The sequence below is a fragment of the Chrysemys picta genome, chromosome 11 (genome assembly GCF_011386835.1).
Source record: "Chrysemys picta bellii isolate R12L10 chromosome 11, ASM1138683v2, whole genome shotgun sequence".
NCBI lineage: Eukaryota > Metazoa > Chordata > Testudines > Emydidae > Chrysemys > Chrysemys picta.
Window position 1 is genome coordinate 1,004,730 of NC_088801.1, and position 17,285 is coordinate 1,022,014.

General features: G+C 45.5%; 1 protein-coding gene across 1 annotated transcript in view; it reads left to right on the top strand.

The window, feature by feature from the left end:
• The window catches only part of LOC101952950 (unconventional myosin-X-like), a 235,305-nt gene that overhangs the window by 78,529 nt on the left and 139,491 nt on the right, over positions 1-17,285 (top strand). Inside the window, exons 6-8 of the mRNA XM_065561329.1 lie at positions 2,857-2,981; positions 4,716-4,729; positions 12,315-12,399. Of these exons, the coding sequence (XP_065417401.1) occupies positions 2,857-2,981; positions 4,716-4,729; positions 12,315-12,399 (224 nt within the window). The remainder of the gene's footprint in view (positions 1-2,856; positions 2,982-4,715; positions 4,730-12,314; positions 12,400-17,285) is intronic.

Consider the following 17,285-nt stretch of genomic DNA (forward strand, 5'->3'; position numbering starts at 1 on the left):
TGTTTTTTCAAAGAATAAAGTATAAAGATAGGGCTTGAGATTCTGTAAAGCATTCCCTGCATTTCAGTGTCACTCCCTTCACATAGCTGACCTTGTCCAAAGTCAAGACAACCTGCTATTTTCTGCAAACTCCAGCAGTATTTGATCTCAAATAACATTGTAGGTCATAATTATTTTTTAACTTTTTCATAATCCTGGATCTGCTTGTCTCTGAAACTGCACAGATGAAACTATGGGCATCATCCACACATTCAAAAAAATATTTCTCAGAGTGATAATACAATCCTCTTTGTTACAAATCACAATGAGTTTTAGTGTTAAATATAAACTTTTACAGAGCATTCCTGCAATGTGGCCTTGACTTTTTCTTTGTGTTTTGTTTTCCCCCACTGAACTTTTAATCTTTGTATTGGTTAAACCACTGGCTCTCAACCTTTCCAGACTTCTGTACCCATTTGAGAAGTCTGATTTGTCTTGTGTACCCCCAAGTTTCACTGCACTTGAAAAGTACTTTGCTTACAAAATCAGACATAAAAATACAAGTGTGTCACAGCACACTATTACTGAAAGTTGCTTACTTTTTAATTTTTACCATGGAATATAAATACAGTACTTACATTTAAGTGTATAGTATATAGAGCAGTATAAACAAGTCATTGTCTGTATGACATTTTAGTTTGTACTGACTTCACTAGTGCTTCCTATGTAGCATGTTGTAAAACTAGGCAAATATCTAGATGAGTTGACGTACCTGCTGAAAGACCTCTGCATTCCCCAAGGGTACATGTACCTCTGGTTGAGAACCACTGGGTTAAACTATTAAATGGAATATTCTAATCCTGATCCCAATTTGCCTGTTTGAATGAAACTGGCTTTTTCCCCTTGAAGTGTAATTGATATTGTTCTGCTGAGCAAGAATCAAAGTCTCTAAGCAGCTCACTGCAGTTATAACCCAACATTGTCTTGCCAGTTTGAACCAGCTGAGGCTGATCAGGAAAGCTGGTTTTTAAAACAAGACAAGCTTTTTTATTTCATGATCAGACTGAAGGTTTAAGACTTGAATCCAGTTGGGAGCATATTCTTCCTGAGTTGGCATAGTGCTCTCAGCATGAGGTTTGAAATACATAGGGAGTATGTTTTCCTCCATGCTTGGAAAGCACTTAGTATAATTGGGACTTGATTCCAATTGTAAATAACAGCATAAATGTTCTAGAACCACTGGTTCATATTCCAGCATGGCCATCTCAGTCATTGATCTGTACAAAGCAAATTAATTTAGCATATATATTTCTCACTTCGTGATTGTTTGAAAACATGTAATCTTCTCCACCTCACGGTGTTGTATAGTTATGCCGTTCCATTTTCAGATGGGGAAGTTGTGGCAAAGAAGTGGCTTGCCCAAAGCTGCAGACAGGGGTAGTGTGAGAACAAGGGTTGGGACTAGTCCCCGCTAGATCCAGAGGTGGGCAAACTTTTTGGACTGAGGGTCACATCTCTATATGGAAATTGTATGGAGGGCCAGCTGGGGCAGGGGATTGGGGGCATATGGGAGGGATGAGGGCTCCAGATGGGGGTGCAGACTCTGGGGTAGGGCTGGGGATGAGGGGTTTGGGGTGCAGGAGGGTGCTCTGGGCTGGGATGGAGGGGTTTGGGAAGGCGAGAGGGGGATCTCTGCTGGGGCAGGGGTTTGGAGCGCATGGGAGGGATGAGGGCTCCAGATGGGGGGTGCAGACTCTGAGGTGGGGCTGGGGATGAGGGGTTTGGGGTGCAGGAGGGTGCTCAGGGCTAGGATCAAAGGGTTTGGAGGGTGATCAGGGATGGGGGCAGAGGGTTGAGGTGCGGGGTTGGGGGGGGGGGCTTAGGGGTGCAGGGTCCGGGCGGGCGCTTACCTGAAGCAGCTCCTGGAAACAGTGGCCCGTCCCCCTTCTGGAGCAGGGGCCACGCTGCTCTGCATGCTGCCCTGTCCACAGACACCGCACCTGCAGCTCCCATTGGCCCGCGGTTCCCAGCCAATGGGAGCTGCAGAGCCATCGCTTGGGGGCGGGGGCAGCTAGCAGAGTCCCCTGGCTGCTCCTGTTTCTGGGAGCCCCGCGGAACCTGCTGCACACGCAGGAGCAAGGCAAGCCCCCAACCCTGCTCCCCGGCTGGAGCAGCAGAGCAGGGAAAGCTCCCAACCCAGCTCCCCGCCAGGGAGCTTGAGGGCCAGATTAAAAGGTCCGATGGGCTGGGTGCAGACCACGGGGCCGTAGTTTGTCCAGCCCTGCACTAGACCACCTGAGTCCCTGCAGGTTGGTATGTGTGGATCTTCAGCCTGAAACCTTAACAACTGAGGCTTTTCATGCTGAATGGACATTAAAGATCCCAGGGCAGTTGTTCTTAAGACAGGGGTTTGCCCCAAACTTTGGTGACCTTTCTGAAAATCTTGGGCAACAAGAGCCCAGTTTACCTCTACTGCATAGAGTTGTATTGTGCATCCTATTAACGAATTATTGTCCTGACTCCTCTAGCTTCCAACTGCAATAAAGGCATAGCCAGGAGGGTGACTTGTTTTGAATGTGAGATGGGCCCAAACAGTGCTAGTGCTGAATGCCCTCATGAACCTGGGTCTGATTTAACTAATCCCAATCCCAGCGTTTAACACCTATTTAGTAGTGTGTTATAGCTGCCTCTTGCCAACACCGCCAGCCTCTCCCCCCCAGCTCTGCCTAGCTTATTTTACCTGCAGTTTTCTCCAGTCTGTGTTATGGTGAATGTAATACTGAGATGGCGGAATGCACCTGCTGCAAAGCTAATCCTGCCTGAGTCACACTGGTGTTGGTGCTGCTGTTCAGGTCCATGATTGTCTTCCTTCCCCAGCCCTATCCTGGAGGCCTTCGGAAACGCCAAGACAGTTTATAACAACAACTCCAGCCGCTTTGGCAAGTTCATCCAGCTGCACTTCTCCCATCATGGACATATCCAGGGAGGGCGAGTCACCGATTGTATCCTTTCCTCTTGCCACCTCTGCCCCTTCCTGCTCCAACACACACATCAAAGAGGGGAGGAGCCTGTGGAGGCTGAAAATGGGTGGGGCAAATTTCCCTGTAATGGTGTGATTTTCTTTGTATCTTACTTAGAACAGGTAAGAACATGTCTACTCTGTGAGCCCTGAGGAGTTTGCACTACTTTATCCTTCCCTGCATCTATAGATCCCTTAATATCTATGCATGAGATGGGGAACCAAGTTTAGGTTCCTATCCCAAAATATCATGAATACTTTAATCCATAGAAGTTTGTAGTAGAGTAGACCTGTTATATCATTTAGTTCATGCTGCTCCCTTGGAAAACAACAAAGGATTGTTCCCCTTTTGTGTATGTTCTCTCGGGAGCTGCGGTCAAAAGCCAAGCCCAGGCTGGGAGTTAAGAAGACATTATCCTCCATGTCCAAGCTGCACTCAGATATAAGGAACAATGGCAGCTGTAGGAAGCCAGTTGCAGCTCCCTGATAGAAGAGCTGCCTGGTGCTCGTGCACAGGGGCAACCCTAAGATATGCTGGGGGAGGACTGAGCAGAGTCGAGGTCTGTTCCTGCGCAATCCCCACTGCTGGAATGGCTTTGACACGTCCCCTCCCCTTTCCCATCACACTGGGTTTGGGGGTGGGCAGCTGGGGTAGAAGGCAGCTGGACATCAGCAGAGAGTTATTTTACGTGGTGAGTGCTCCACAGGCCATCTCTGGCTGCTTTAAAGCACTTTGTGCTGCTTACATGGCACAAAGAGGCCCTGACAGACTGGAGGATCTGGCCCACAGAGTCAGGTGGCAGCCAAGTTAGTGATTTATTGTGGGGGAAATTTTGGCTTGAGTGATTTGCCCAAGGCCAACCTTGGGTGCCTAAAAGTAAGAGACCTAAATAGGTGACTTGATTTTCAAAGATGCTGAGCACTGCAAATCCCACTAACTTCCAGGGGAGCAGCAGGTGCTTAGGACCATTGAAAGTAATTCTCCCTTGTCCAATGCCGTTGCTGGTGCTGTTTTCAAAAAAGAAAAGAAAAAACAGTTGGGACAGAGTGACAGCTCAGCCTCTCCTCTGCTCTTCTCTCCTCTCCCACTTTCTGCAGGTAAAGGCTCCTCCATCTCAAATAGAAGTTGGGGCAAAAATCACTAGGGAAGTTTTCTGGCCTGTGTTATGTAGGAGGTCAGGCTAGATTATTATTACTTCTGGCCTTAAAAACTATGAAGCTCTAGCTTCTGTGACCTCACTGGATACCCTGGGCTTGACCTCTGCCTCTCCTGGGGTACTCTGCCCTGCCACAGGCCCTGTGGTGGGCCTGACCTTGCTTCCACTCTCTCTCTTAAATCTCTTGTTCTGAAAGTAGTGCTCATGGCCATTCAGTGCCTCTTTCCTATAGCCTGAGGCCTGGTCTACATATAAAACATAGGTTGACCTAGCTATGTTGCGTAGGGGTGTGAAAAATTCCCTGGGAGACATAGTTGTTGACATAAGCCCCAGTGTAGACAGCACTATGTATGGAAGAGTTCTTCAGTTGACCAAGCTAACCTTTCAGAGAGGTGGATGTACTACAGTGGCGGAAGAACCCCATCCAACACTGGAGTAAGTGTCTACGCTACATCGGCACTGGATTAATTCTCATGGGGCTTGGAAATTCTTTGGCAGTCACCGGAAAATCAGATTGTGAGGTCACTTGAATGCTGTTTCCCCCTTAACCTGATGCTCAGATTTATTGGAGAAGGTGAGTAGTTTGTTTCTGGGGGTGCATCTCCCCACCCTCCCTCAGTTTTGTGAGCCCCTCCATTCCCTCTCTCCCTCCTGAGGCAGTGTCCAAGCAGGGCTGCCCCTTCTCGGTTAGACGGTGCTACCTCTGTGTCCAGTCACTGCAGTGAACGCATCACATCTCCAGGATATTGTTGATAATGTTCTCTTTCCGGTCATTCCAAATGAGTACCAGTGACACAGGAGGAAGGATGTTTGTTCCTGGAGGGCTTTGTTTTAATGCTCTGCTTCAGAGAAAGGGCCTTTCAAACTCGTCCCTTGTTGCCTGGCTAACCTTGCAGCCTGGGGGCCGTGAGGTCAGGCCATGGCATTTAGTGGCTCCGGTTCCTTCAGTGCCATTTCCTTAAAGGGATTTTACCCTCTTCCTAAATAATCTGTACTCTGCAGTGACTGTGATTTTGGAGGGCGTGTGGATTAGGCACTTTACTGTAGTTAGACCAGGAGCAGCTGCTGCTGATATGAGGCTCATTCCTTCTAAGAGTGTGTGCAGACTCTACCAGTAGGTTCTCAGAAATGGTGCCATGTCAAAATTTGTCCACCATCTGGTCAAGTGATCTATGGCTGCCTATTTTGGTAGGTATGGCAAGACCCTCCCCTACCTTTTTGCCCCTTGTTTTTCATCCCAGAGTAAGGAAGGCATGTTTTGACTAATATAGTCACTACTAGCTTTTCAAAGGGCACATTTTGATGGGTGTAACTTAGCCAGGGAGATCTCAGTTGCCAATGGTCCTTGTTTAAGTACCCTTTGAAGTTAGGAAAGTACATGGGAACACCATTTGTGCTGTTGCATTATTTATTGCACTAAAAGATTATGCTGTGGGTCAGTTAAGGATGGCTTATATGTAACCTGCCTAATACACAGTCCCAACAGCAAGGAAATTAAAAGGTAAGGCAACCAACAGCACATGTCCTCTAGTCCCCCATCCTGGGAGAGACCCAACTCATCACTAGCATGGCCTTAATACACATCTACAATGCTCCACAACCTTAAACTTTGCCCCAAAAGGAATGCCATCCTTTCAGTACCCTCCTTCCACAAATTCCACCCTCACCTCTATCCCAAAGAACCTTGACCCCTTCTCCTCCTTTCTCCACAGTTTTGTAAAGGGAAATCAGGCCTTACCAATAAATTGCAATTATTTGGGGGGCAGGGGAAGTCATCAAACGTGGACATGGGTGATCCATTGGATATAGTGTACTTAGGGGTTCAGAAGGCCTTTGACAAGGTCCCTCATCAAAGGCTCGTAAGCAAAGTAAGCTGTCATGGGATAAGAGGGAAGGTCCTCTTATGAATCAGTAACTGGGGAAAAGATAGGAAACAAAGAGGAATAAGTGGTCAGTTTTCAGAATGGAGGAGGTAAATAGTGGTGTCACCCAGGGGTCTGTACTGGGACCAGTGCTGTACAACACAGTCATAACTGATCTGGAAAAAGGGATAAACAGTGAGATGGCAAAATTTGCAGATGATACAAAATTACTCAAGATAGTTAAGTCCAAAGCTGACTGCAAAGAGTTACAAAGGGATCTCACAAAACTGAGTGACTGAGCAACAAAATGGCAGATGAAATTCAATGTTGATAAATGCAAAGTAATGCACTCTGGAAAACATACTTTCAACTATACATGTACAATGATGGGGTCTAAATTAGCTATTACCACTCAAGAAAGAGATCTTAGATTCATTGTGGATAGTTCCCTGAAAACATCTGCAAAATGTGTAGCAGCAGTCCAAAAAGCTAACAATGTTAGGAACCAGTAGGGAAGGGATAGCTAATAAGACAATAAATATCAAAATGCCACTATATAAATTAATCGTAAGCCCATACCTTAAATACTGCATGCAGTTCTGGTTGCCCCATCTCAAAAAAGACATATTAGAATTGGCAAAGATAAGAAGAGCAACAGAAATGATTAGGGGTATGGAACAGCTTTTATATGAGGAGAGATTAATAAGACTGGGACTTTTCAGCTTGGAAAAGAGATGATTTAGAGGGGATATGATAGTGGTTTATAAAAGGTTGACTGGTGTGGAAAAAGTGACGATGGAAATGTTATTTACACCTTCACATAACACAAGAACCAGGGGTCACCCGATTAAATTAATAGGCAGCAGGTTTAAATCAAACAAAATAAGTATTTCTTCACATAACACACAGTCAACCTGTGGAACTCCTTGCCAGAGGATGTTGTGAAGGCCAAAACTATAACAGAGTTCAAAAAAGAACTAGATAAGTTCACCATGCTCTGGGCATCCGTAGCTTCTGTTTGCCAGAAGCTGGGAATGGGCAACAGGATGCATCACAGAATATCAGGGTTGGAAGGAACCTCAGGAGGTCATCTAGTCCAACCTCCTGCTCAAAGCATGACCAATCCCCAGACAGATTTTTGCCCCAGATCCCAAAATGGCCCCCTCAAGGATCGAACTCACATTTAGCAGGCCAATGCTCAAACCACTGAGCTATCCCTCCCCTGTTGATGATTGTCTGTTCTGTTCATTCCCTCTGAAGCTTTGGCCAGTGCCAGAAGACAGGATACTGGGCTAGATAGACCACTGGTCTGACACTGTATGGCTGTACTTATGTTCTTAGGCACGTGCTCATATTTGGGGAAAACTGATCTCACAGAAATCCTTGTATTCATCAAAATAGCCATTCCTTTGTTGAAAATCTTCTTCAGTGCAAAACATGTTCCCTGTGCTCCATATTAATGCTCTGCTTCAGCTGTAGGGATGTTACAGGTGGGCTATGGCAAAAGGCACGTTGTATTCTTCTCCTAAACGGTTCAACAAGGCATCTGCATACTGAACTAGAGAATGGATGTTACAACATTTTCTCCATTGGCTAAATGCAGCACAGAAAGCTTGTTATGATAAATGATGCTAATTTCTTTTGTTAATTAAAAAATAATATAATTCTAAGGAGACCCTGATATTCTTACTAGGTACACGTTTGTGATTGTATACAGTCTGTAGTTTTCAAATTAATGGTGCCTGAAAAACCCTGAGATTCTTTAGAGATACTTGTTTTCATGAGTTTCTTTCTTTAAAACCAATTTTTAACTGATTAGTACTTAAACTAATTAACAGCTTTTTTTTTTAAATCCTCAGAAAATTCAAGTTTTCTCAGAGATCATATGCTCAAAATTTGGGGTGGATACACTGTTTTGTCTTTAAAAAACAACAACAAAAAGGAGTTTGAACCCCCATTGTAAATGCAAAATAGAACCCAATTTGAACTGACATCACTACTTCTCTTTCATAATAAGTTAGTCAGGAAAACTTTATCATAAGTAATGTCCAATATAAATGTAAAAAATAAAAGTATCTCAACTTATTGTTTGTGGTAATGCCCATAATATGGTTTGGTACTTTCCATACATACTGTAATGGACAGTCTGTACCCCAGGGAGATTACAGGTATACTGAGATCAGGAGAAAGGAACAACAAAATGGATGTCTGTTCAAATCAACAAATTTCAGCAAGGGTAGATAAGCAGAGGGGCAGATTTAGCATCTTGAAGGAGAAGACATATTGTTTAAATCTGATACAACAGGAGATGGGGAACCTGCAAAGGGATTCAAAGGGAGCAGTGAGGTGATCAAACCAGCAAGGTAAGGAAGATGACTGTACAGCTCAAAGTCATTATGCTGTTTTTAAAAATGAATATTTCTGAATGCATTGTGCATGGAAATATTTTGAATAACTTTTCCCCAAAATGTGGCTTTTTGGTGGTGTCTGGGATGTATTCTGTGAAGGAGATCAGCATTAAAAATGAAACACACATTTTAAAAACAGTATGTTAAATATTTTGTTCTTTCCCTGTAATGTACTCAGCGCCTTTCTAAAATTGGGAACTGGTGGTGAGTTTTGTTTGTTAGCCACACTACAGTACGTTTTCCTAAGTCAAGTGATAATTACTCAAGGGCCTCATCTTGTCCGTTATTTGCCATGTCATCAGTTTTCATTCATGCAGGAAGTCCAGTGCAGTGGTACTGTCTGGGGGATTAAAAACTCCCATAGTGAAGATTTTCTAGGATTAAGGGCTATATTTGTACCAGTACTCCTCAATAAGAGCCCTCCTTGGGCAGAGGTGAAAACCAAAGGGTGGGCAACTCTTGATAGGCTTCCATTAACTATCAAAATGTGCCCTTTTTGGAACCAGTGGTGAAATCTTGGGGCTATATTTAGGGCCACCATTGCAGATTTTGGTAGCGGGGGCAAGTTTAACTGTGATTCCAGGGGCTACTTAGGCACCTGAAAACTCTAGGGTGTTTTTTTTTTTTTTTTTTTTTGCAGATAACTTAGAAATTAGGTGACAGAAGCACTGTGTCTAATTCCTATATAAAGAAAGAGAAAATATATACAAACAACAATTAAAGCAATATATTAAGTTTTGATATGTACATTTAGAACAATAAAGAGATAATACAGCAAGATATTCACAATCCCAAACCTTGAGGTATCATAAGAACAGCCATATGGGGTCAGACCAATGGTCCATCTAGCCCTGTATCCTGTTTTCTGACAGTGGCCAATGGGTGCTTCAGAGGGGATGAAAAGAACACACTATCATCAAGTGATCCATCCCCTGTTGTCCCCTCCCAGCTGCTGGCAAACAGGCTTGGGAAACTCAGAGCATGGTGTTGCATCTCTGACCATTCTGGCTAAAGAGCCATTGATGCACCTGTCCTCCATGAACTTATCTAGTTCTTTTTTGAACCCTAGAGGTTGACTGTGCAGTGTGTGAAGTAGTACTTCCTATTGTTTTAAACCTACTGCCTATTAATTTCATTGGGTCACCCCTAGTTTTTGTGTTATGTGAATAACATTTCCTTATTCACTTACTCCACACCAGTCAAGATTTTATAGACCTCTGTCATATCCCCCCTTAGTCATCTCTTTCCAAGGTGAAAAGTCCCAGTCTTTTTAATCTCAGCTCATACAGAAGGTGTTCCGTACCCCTAATCATTTTTGTTGCCCTTCCCTGTACCATTTCCAATTCCAATATATTGTTTTTGAGATGGGGTGACCACATCTGCATGCAGTATTCAAGGTCTGGGCTACCATGGATTTATATAGAGGCATTATGATATTTTCTGTCTTATCTGTCTCTCTTTCCTAACGGTTCCTAACATTCTTTTAGCCTTTTTGATTGCCGCCGCACATTGAACGGATGTTTTTAGAGAACTATCCATGATAACTTCGAGATCTTTTTCTTGAGTGGTAAAAGCTAATTTAGAGCCCATCATGTTGTATGCATAGTGGGATTATGTTTTCCAATGTGCATTACTTTGCATTTACTTTCCTATATAAGTTTTGGAACCTTAATACAAGAACTAATAACTTTAAATAAAATTCATGCAGAGTATTTGCTCAATATCATTGTCCTTATAGCTTCACACCAATCACCCTGAAATATCCACATACTCTTTTATTTTCATTTATATTACCTTCTAAACAATTATAAGCAAAAAACGTGCACTCTTAATTTGTATATTTGATTTCTCATTAAAAAGCGATGAAGTCTAAAGCAGTTGTTCCCCTCAATCATTCTAAAACGTGGAATAACTAATAAATTACAGAACAAATTTCTTTTGGCACTAGCTTAAAAAAGGAAAGATGAAAAGCGTTTAAAGTGATAATTGAAAAGAAAATATTACAATAGATGGGCCAACTTGAGTTTCCTATCAGCTCTAAGACATCTGAAGGTGTATTTTCAGCAGATAAAAATATTATCACCTTTTCTCAAAAGCAATGTGTTTGTTTTCTTTTCTTATTAAGTTACTCAGTAATTATAAAGTCTTAAACATTGTAATCTGTTTATACAATGCATTTGATATTTCTCCAGCACAAATGAAAACACACTTCAGTTCAAGCTACTAAAGATGTAAAGATTAAAACATAAAAATGAATTTAAAAATTGAACTTGCATTTACAAATGACTGATCTAAAAGCCTGTTTTAGCCTCTGGAAACTGTTCAATTCTATAATGTGATATAGATTTCCTGAGTCTGTATCTGCAGTGGCCCAACTGGATGATTCTTAACCATTTCTTAATGAAAATATAATATATAACCCTATATGTCTTAAATCATACTAAGAAAATTTGCCCTTGTCACTTCAAGGGCATACTCGTATATTAAGGAAGTTAGTAAAGAGACCTGTTCCAAAGCTGTAACAACCTGGTAGGATTAAGAGCCCGCCAGGAATTGTTTTAAAAAAGTCCCAGGGGTACATAGGCTAATTCAAGAAAGAAAACATTTTTATTTGCTGATTGAGAAGTAGAGGTATGTACCATAACTTCCTCTGATTTCCATCAGGCGCAGCTGACTTGTATAAGGGCAGCACTGACTGTTACACTGACAATAACATTGATCAGCTTTGTGGAGAGACTTAAGGAGATCAGCACTCATCAGGTCCCTTCTCTGGGCCAAGGCTATCCAGAAACTGCTCTCTCCTGGCTCTCATCCTATCAGATGGGTAACAAGGAGCTATTTACCCATATTAATTGCTTTGAGTGCCCCTCTGATCCCGGGGCTGCAGGGGTGGTGGTGTTGTCAGCTCTCCTGGTCTCTCTCTCAGAGCTGACAGCCAAGGAAACCTGAGCCAGGGTGGGGGGAGCTGCTTGTCCAGCTCCTCTGGGACAGCCCTGCAGCAACTTCTCAGACCACAGCTAAGGGCTTCTGGCTTCTCTGGCGAGAGCACGGAGAAGTGATTCACTTTCCTGTTTGCATTCCGCTATGCTATGAAACTTGGGGGTGGGGGGGAGGAGATGCTCCCCTGCCCTCCTTAAATGGCACCTCTGGCTATATACATTTTGCTGAGGTCTCCCTATATGTCAAAATGTGCCCTTCTGTAAATTTGCCCTCCTTTTTGTACACCCCCCACCTGTATGTCATTTAGTGATTGTGGGGAGGGATCGCTCAGTGGTTTAAGCATTGGTCTGCTAAACCCAGGGTTGTGAGTTCAGTCCTTGAGAGGGCTACTCAGGGATCTGGGTCAAAATCAGTACTTGGTCCTGCTAGTGAAGGCAGGGGGCTGGACTCAATGACCTTTCAGGGTCCCTTCCAGTTCTATGAGATAGGTATATCTCCATATATTATTATTATAAATAAAGGCTGGGTTCCATGATATGGACAAAAGAGCCTGGGATCTGGATGAGAGGGACTTCCTGGGCACTTTGCTCCTGTCAACCAGAGCTCTAATCTCACACATTATTGCAGAACCCCTGCACTGAGTAAGTGTACTCAGGAAGGTCGAACACTCAGTTGAGGTAAGGGCTCACTGAAACTTCCTGCACCCACCTTACTCATGTTTAATAGTTGAGTTCAGAGAAATTTGCACATGCGCAGTAGCAACAAGAGCACGTTTTGATGTGAGATTGATTTGGGTGGTAAGACCCTCAAGGCCCCAGTTACTGCTTTGCTTTCATTGGCCTTAGAGATTCCCTGAGGGCCTTGCCCTCTCAATGTTCTTCACTACCATGAATTCTAATTCTAATGTGGATTTCACTTGCTATCTGCTGTCCTCTTGTGCTCATTTCAGAATCGAGTTGTGCACCAGAACCTGGGAGAGCGGAATTACCACATCTTTTATGCATTGCTGGCTGGTGTCAGTGGGGAGCAGAAAGGTAATTGATCTCTTGGTAAGCTGGCCCCATGCAAACAAAATTAATTTTAATACAGCCAAGTACAAGGTTGTACATCTAGAAATTAAGAGTGCAGGCCACCCTGCAAAATGGGGTGCTGTATTCTAGAAAGCAGTGACTCTGAAAAGGATTAGGGGTCATAATGGACAAGCAATTGAATATGAGCTTACAGTGCAATGTTGTGGCAAAAAAGAGCTAATGTGATCCTTGTATAAACAGGAGCAGTAAGCAGGAGCGGGGTGGCAGTCTTTCCAAAATAAATAACAGCACTTCGGGTGGTTGATAAACACGGCTAGCCTTCCCAAAAAAGAAGTGGGAGAGAGGAGAGAGTGGATATCTGTTGCACTAGAATGGAAAGGGAGTTCCAGGCATAAGAGAAAGTGGGAGAGAGATGTCTTTGCACGGCAAAGGGGAAACAGAGAGGAGTGCACAGAGCTAAGCTAAATTATTTAGGCCTTTGAAGGGGAGGATGAAGAGCCTTAAACTTGATACAGAAGGCAGGAGGGATCCAGTGGATGGATTTAAAGAGAGGGAGTAACAGGCAGCAGAGATTTTTCAAGGTAGAATGTTTGGCAGACGGAGAGGTGAGATTTGGAGAGACCAGAGAGGAGGAGGTTGTAGCAGTGGAGGCAAGTGACAACCAGAGCTTGGATAAAGATTTTAGCTCTAGTCATGGGGAGGGGAAGGATGGAATTTGGAGACATCATATAGATTTGGCAGCTGTATAGCTGGGGCAGAAAGGGGCTGAAAATGACACAGTGATGGTGAATCTGGGTGAGATTGTTAACAGTGATAGAGAAGGGTGAACAAGAGGAAGTTTTGTGGAGAAAGGTGAGTTCAGTTTTCACTATGTTAATTTTGCCTTGGGAGTGGGATATTAGAGAGACAATAAGAGAGATGAGGCTGGAGTGGGTGGGGAGATACCATGGATTCATCAGCACAACAAAGAGATAGTAATTGAAGCCACAAGAGCAGAAGAGATAATGTAGAGGGACAAGGATGCCAGAAGGATTCAGTTCAGTTTGGGTCTATTCTACTTCTTATATTTCCTCAAAACTGTAGTGCCTTAGCGCCTTCCAGTCATGCATTAAGTGACATGACAGACAATATCTGTTACATGTGGTTTGTTCTTCTGTGGCAACAGGTCGGAGGGGAGTTGTGTGCTCAGTGCAATGTTTTCTTTTGGTAGGATTTTTTCTCCTACTGTTTGCGCTGCTGTGTTTGTTAGAGAAGGCTGGTCAGAAAAGTGCTCTTGGCACTTGGAGTGGAAGATGCTGTGGTTTGCAATGGCTCTTGGTTCTCATTGGCGTTCATTCCACAGTCTTGGACCAGCCCCTGAGAAAAATCTGTTACCTGCACAAATAAGCTTCATCTTTACAGTTGAAAGTTCCATTGGGCCTGAGGAATGGAGTGGGTCGACCTGTCTTCATCCCAGAGCTTCAGGTTTTCTTTTAGATATGCTGGACTCAGCCCATTAAACTCCTTGAAGACAAGGACCAAGACCTTGAATTTGATTCTATATTCTGTAGGTGGATAACAGGACGTTTAAACACTTCCCTAATGGTGTCCATAGTTAAAGAAGTACTTAAACATCCAACACTGCAGAAAGCTGAAGAGAATTTCCTCTTTGGGGTGCATTGTTATGGACCAAATGTCCCTCTTACTGACAGGACATTGCTAGCAGCTTCTTTAATGCTTTTAATCTTTTGCAGTTCCCCTTTTAAGGCTGGTCATATTCTGTGTCTAAAATCCCTAAGAAATGTCCTCTTTAAATAATGAGGATTTTTGTGTTTACTGAATTTATCTCAGGAATGTATTCTCTATGGAGACCACTGGGGGCCTCCTTAGCTGTCCATACATATCTTCACACACTGCCCATTCCTTTCAGGATCCAGTTTACAATGTACCTCCTTGGTTATTCGAACTATCCATGTACTTGCTGTAGCTGACCTCACTTACCCCTCTCCTCTCCCCTTGCTGACCCTCCTCTCATCTGGTGTTGACCTCTTCTTCGAGTGCTTGCTCATGCTGATTCCATTCTACGCGTGTGCGTGCCCACGTGCTGGTCTCCACAGAGTCGGATGTGGTGCCCCCTCAGTTCCTTCTTACCACTCATGAGGGTTGGTCAGAGTGCCTTGTCTTGCATAGCAAGAGCGTTAGCAGTTCTTAACAGCCCGTTGTTGTTCCCTTTCTGTTTAGTTTGTAGGTACTTAGTTAGCATTTTAAGTACATATTAGTTCTTCGTTTAGTGGTTAGAGTCCCAACTGGGACTTCGCCCTGGAGCGTTCCCCAGGCTTTAAGCCGTGTTCCTCATGTAACAGGCCGATGCCTATCAGTGACCCTCACAGCAGCTGTTTGAAGTGCTTGGGGGAATCCCATATAAAAGATGAGTGCAGGGTTTGCAAAAACTTTCATCCCAGAACTCAAAAGGAGAGGGACATCCGCTTGAGAGAGCTCCTGATGGATGCTGCCCCCGGCATCAGAGCCTTCCTGACTGGATTCTGCTCCTAGCACCTTGGCATTGGTGTGGAGCGCCCTGCCAGCACCAGGATCCTCCTGGCACTGTTCCCCCTTCCCAGGTCCCCAACACCGTGCTCTCCTACCATAAGGCACGGATCGCCAGAATCAAGACACCGGTCCCCGCAGTCCCGGTACCGGCTAGCCTCCTGCCTCAGATCACCTTGGCACACATCTCTATCACCCAGGCGGTCTCCTAGGTGCTAGTCCCCACTGGTGCCTGACCTCTCGCCATTGCGGCACTGATCTCCGCTGCCTTGGTACCGCTCGAGGGACAGGCAGCAATCCTCATCCTCTGGACATCGGTCTCTGGCGAGAGTTAGTCGGCATATGCAGGCCTCACAGCCCCACCATGGTCACCCAGAAGGGGACTGTTCAGAGTCGGAGCTGGGGTTCAGCCCATTGCCAAGGGGCAGTATGAATCCCGTCAGCCTGCGAGACCAGCGTGGTGTTGGTGGCGTGACAGCAGGGACAGAGGCCTGCTCAATGGCCATGTTGGAACCCTTGGGGGGTACCAGTGATGCCAGTTCCATACTCCCACCTCTCCCCTGTGGCTGCCTTGGACAAACCACCGGCACCGGGTTCGGAACACGGTGTGGAATCCACCACGGGGACAACTCAACAGGCGCAAACACCCAAGGTGCCATCTCCAAAAAGGGAGGGTGAACCCGCCCCTCCCCCAGTGCTGCCCTCGTCATCTTCGTCACCGAACGAAGCAGTGGCTGGGCCCTCCCGGTCTGTTGGAAGTCCCCCTGATGACTTTAAGGAGCACCAGGCGCTCCTTAAAAGGGTGGCTACCAACTTGAACCTCAAAACTGAGGAGTTAGAGGAGCAATCAGACAACTTGTTCAACGTCATATCATCCTCCACCCCAGCCCGCATTGCATTACCTGTCCACCCAGGGGTTCTAAAGATTGCTAAAACGCTGTGGGAGACCCCATCCTTGATTCCACCCATGTCCAAAAGTGTGGAAAAGAAGTATTTTGTCCCCGTAAAGGGGTTTGAATGTCTCTATATGCACCCACCAGCGGGGTCGCTGGTTGTGTCCGCAGTTAACGAGAGAGACAGGCAGGAACAGGTGAGTGGCACACCAAAAAATAAAGGCACCAAATGACTAGACCTCTTCGGCAGAAAGATTTATTCGACGGCCAGCCTCCAATTCCAGGTATCCAACCACCAAGTCCTGCTGGGCAGGTATAATTTTAATTTATGGGATTCCCTTATCAAGTTTATGGAGGCCCTTCCACAGAACCTAGACCTCGAGTTTGCCATGATCCTGGAGGAGGGCAAAGCGGTGGCGAAGGGTTAGGTTAGGGTACAGACGCCCTCCAGATGGCCTGGGACACTACAGACTCGGTCACCTGGGTGATTGCCTTGGCGGTGGCCATGGGGTCAGCTCTTGGCTACGGTCTTCGGGGTTATACCAAGAGATGCAGGCCACGGTCCAAGACCTCCCGTTTGAGGGTGTAGGGCTCTTCTCTGAGCTCACTGACGCGAGGCTGCGTGACCTCAAAGATTCCCGGGCCACCCGGTGGTTGCTGGGCCTCCACACTCCGCAGTTCCAGCCTCCTCCTCCACCTCAGTCCTGGGGGTCTTTCCGGCAGGGATCCTACAGGTGAAAGGACAAAGACAAAGCGTTTAAGCGATGCCGCCCTTCGTCCTCTCCCTCGCTGGCTCAACCCGGCCCTTCAAAACACCCTGGGGACCAGAGACAGGCATTTTGAAGGTGTGAACGGGGGCGGCACCTCTGTCAAGTACCTGGATCCATCCTCCTGTTCTTTCCTCAACTGCTTATGCCCCTTCCAGTCAGCATGGTCGTGAGTGACATCAGACCGTTGGCTGCTCAACACAAGCAAATGGGGCCTGAGACCCAATCTAGACCTGTGTCACCTTGACAAGCATCTCAAGAAGTTGAAGTTTCACATTGTCTCCCTTGCCTCCCTCATCCCCTCCCTGGATCTGGGAGACTGGTACGCCGCCCTCGACTTGAAGGACACATATATTCATATTTCCATTTCCCCAGAACACAGAAGGTTCCTCCATTTTGTGTTGGGCCAGTGCCATTTCTAATTCACGGCGCTGCCCTTTGGTCTCTTGTCAGCCCCGAGAAGGTTTACAAAGTGCATGGTGCCAGTGGCCGCTTACCTGAGGTATCGGGACATTCAAATTTACCCAGACCTCGACTGGCTGATCAAGGGCTGGTCTCGGCATCAGAAGCAGTGGCACCTCGATCTGGTTTGCTCCACATGTGCATTCCATTACCTGCACTCCTGCCCCTCTGGAGTTGCCAGCAAGAAGGAACTGAGAGGGTGTGGGGCTAGCAGCACCTAATATACCGATGCATGAGCGCG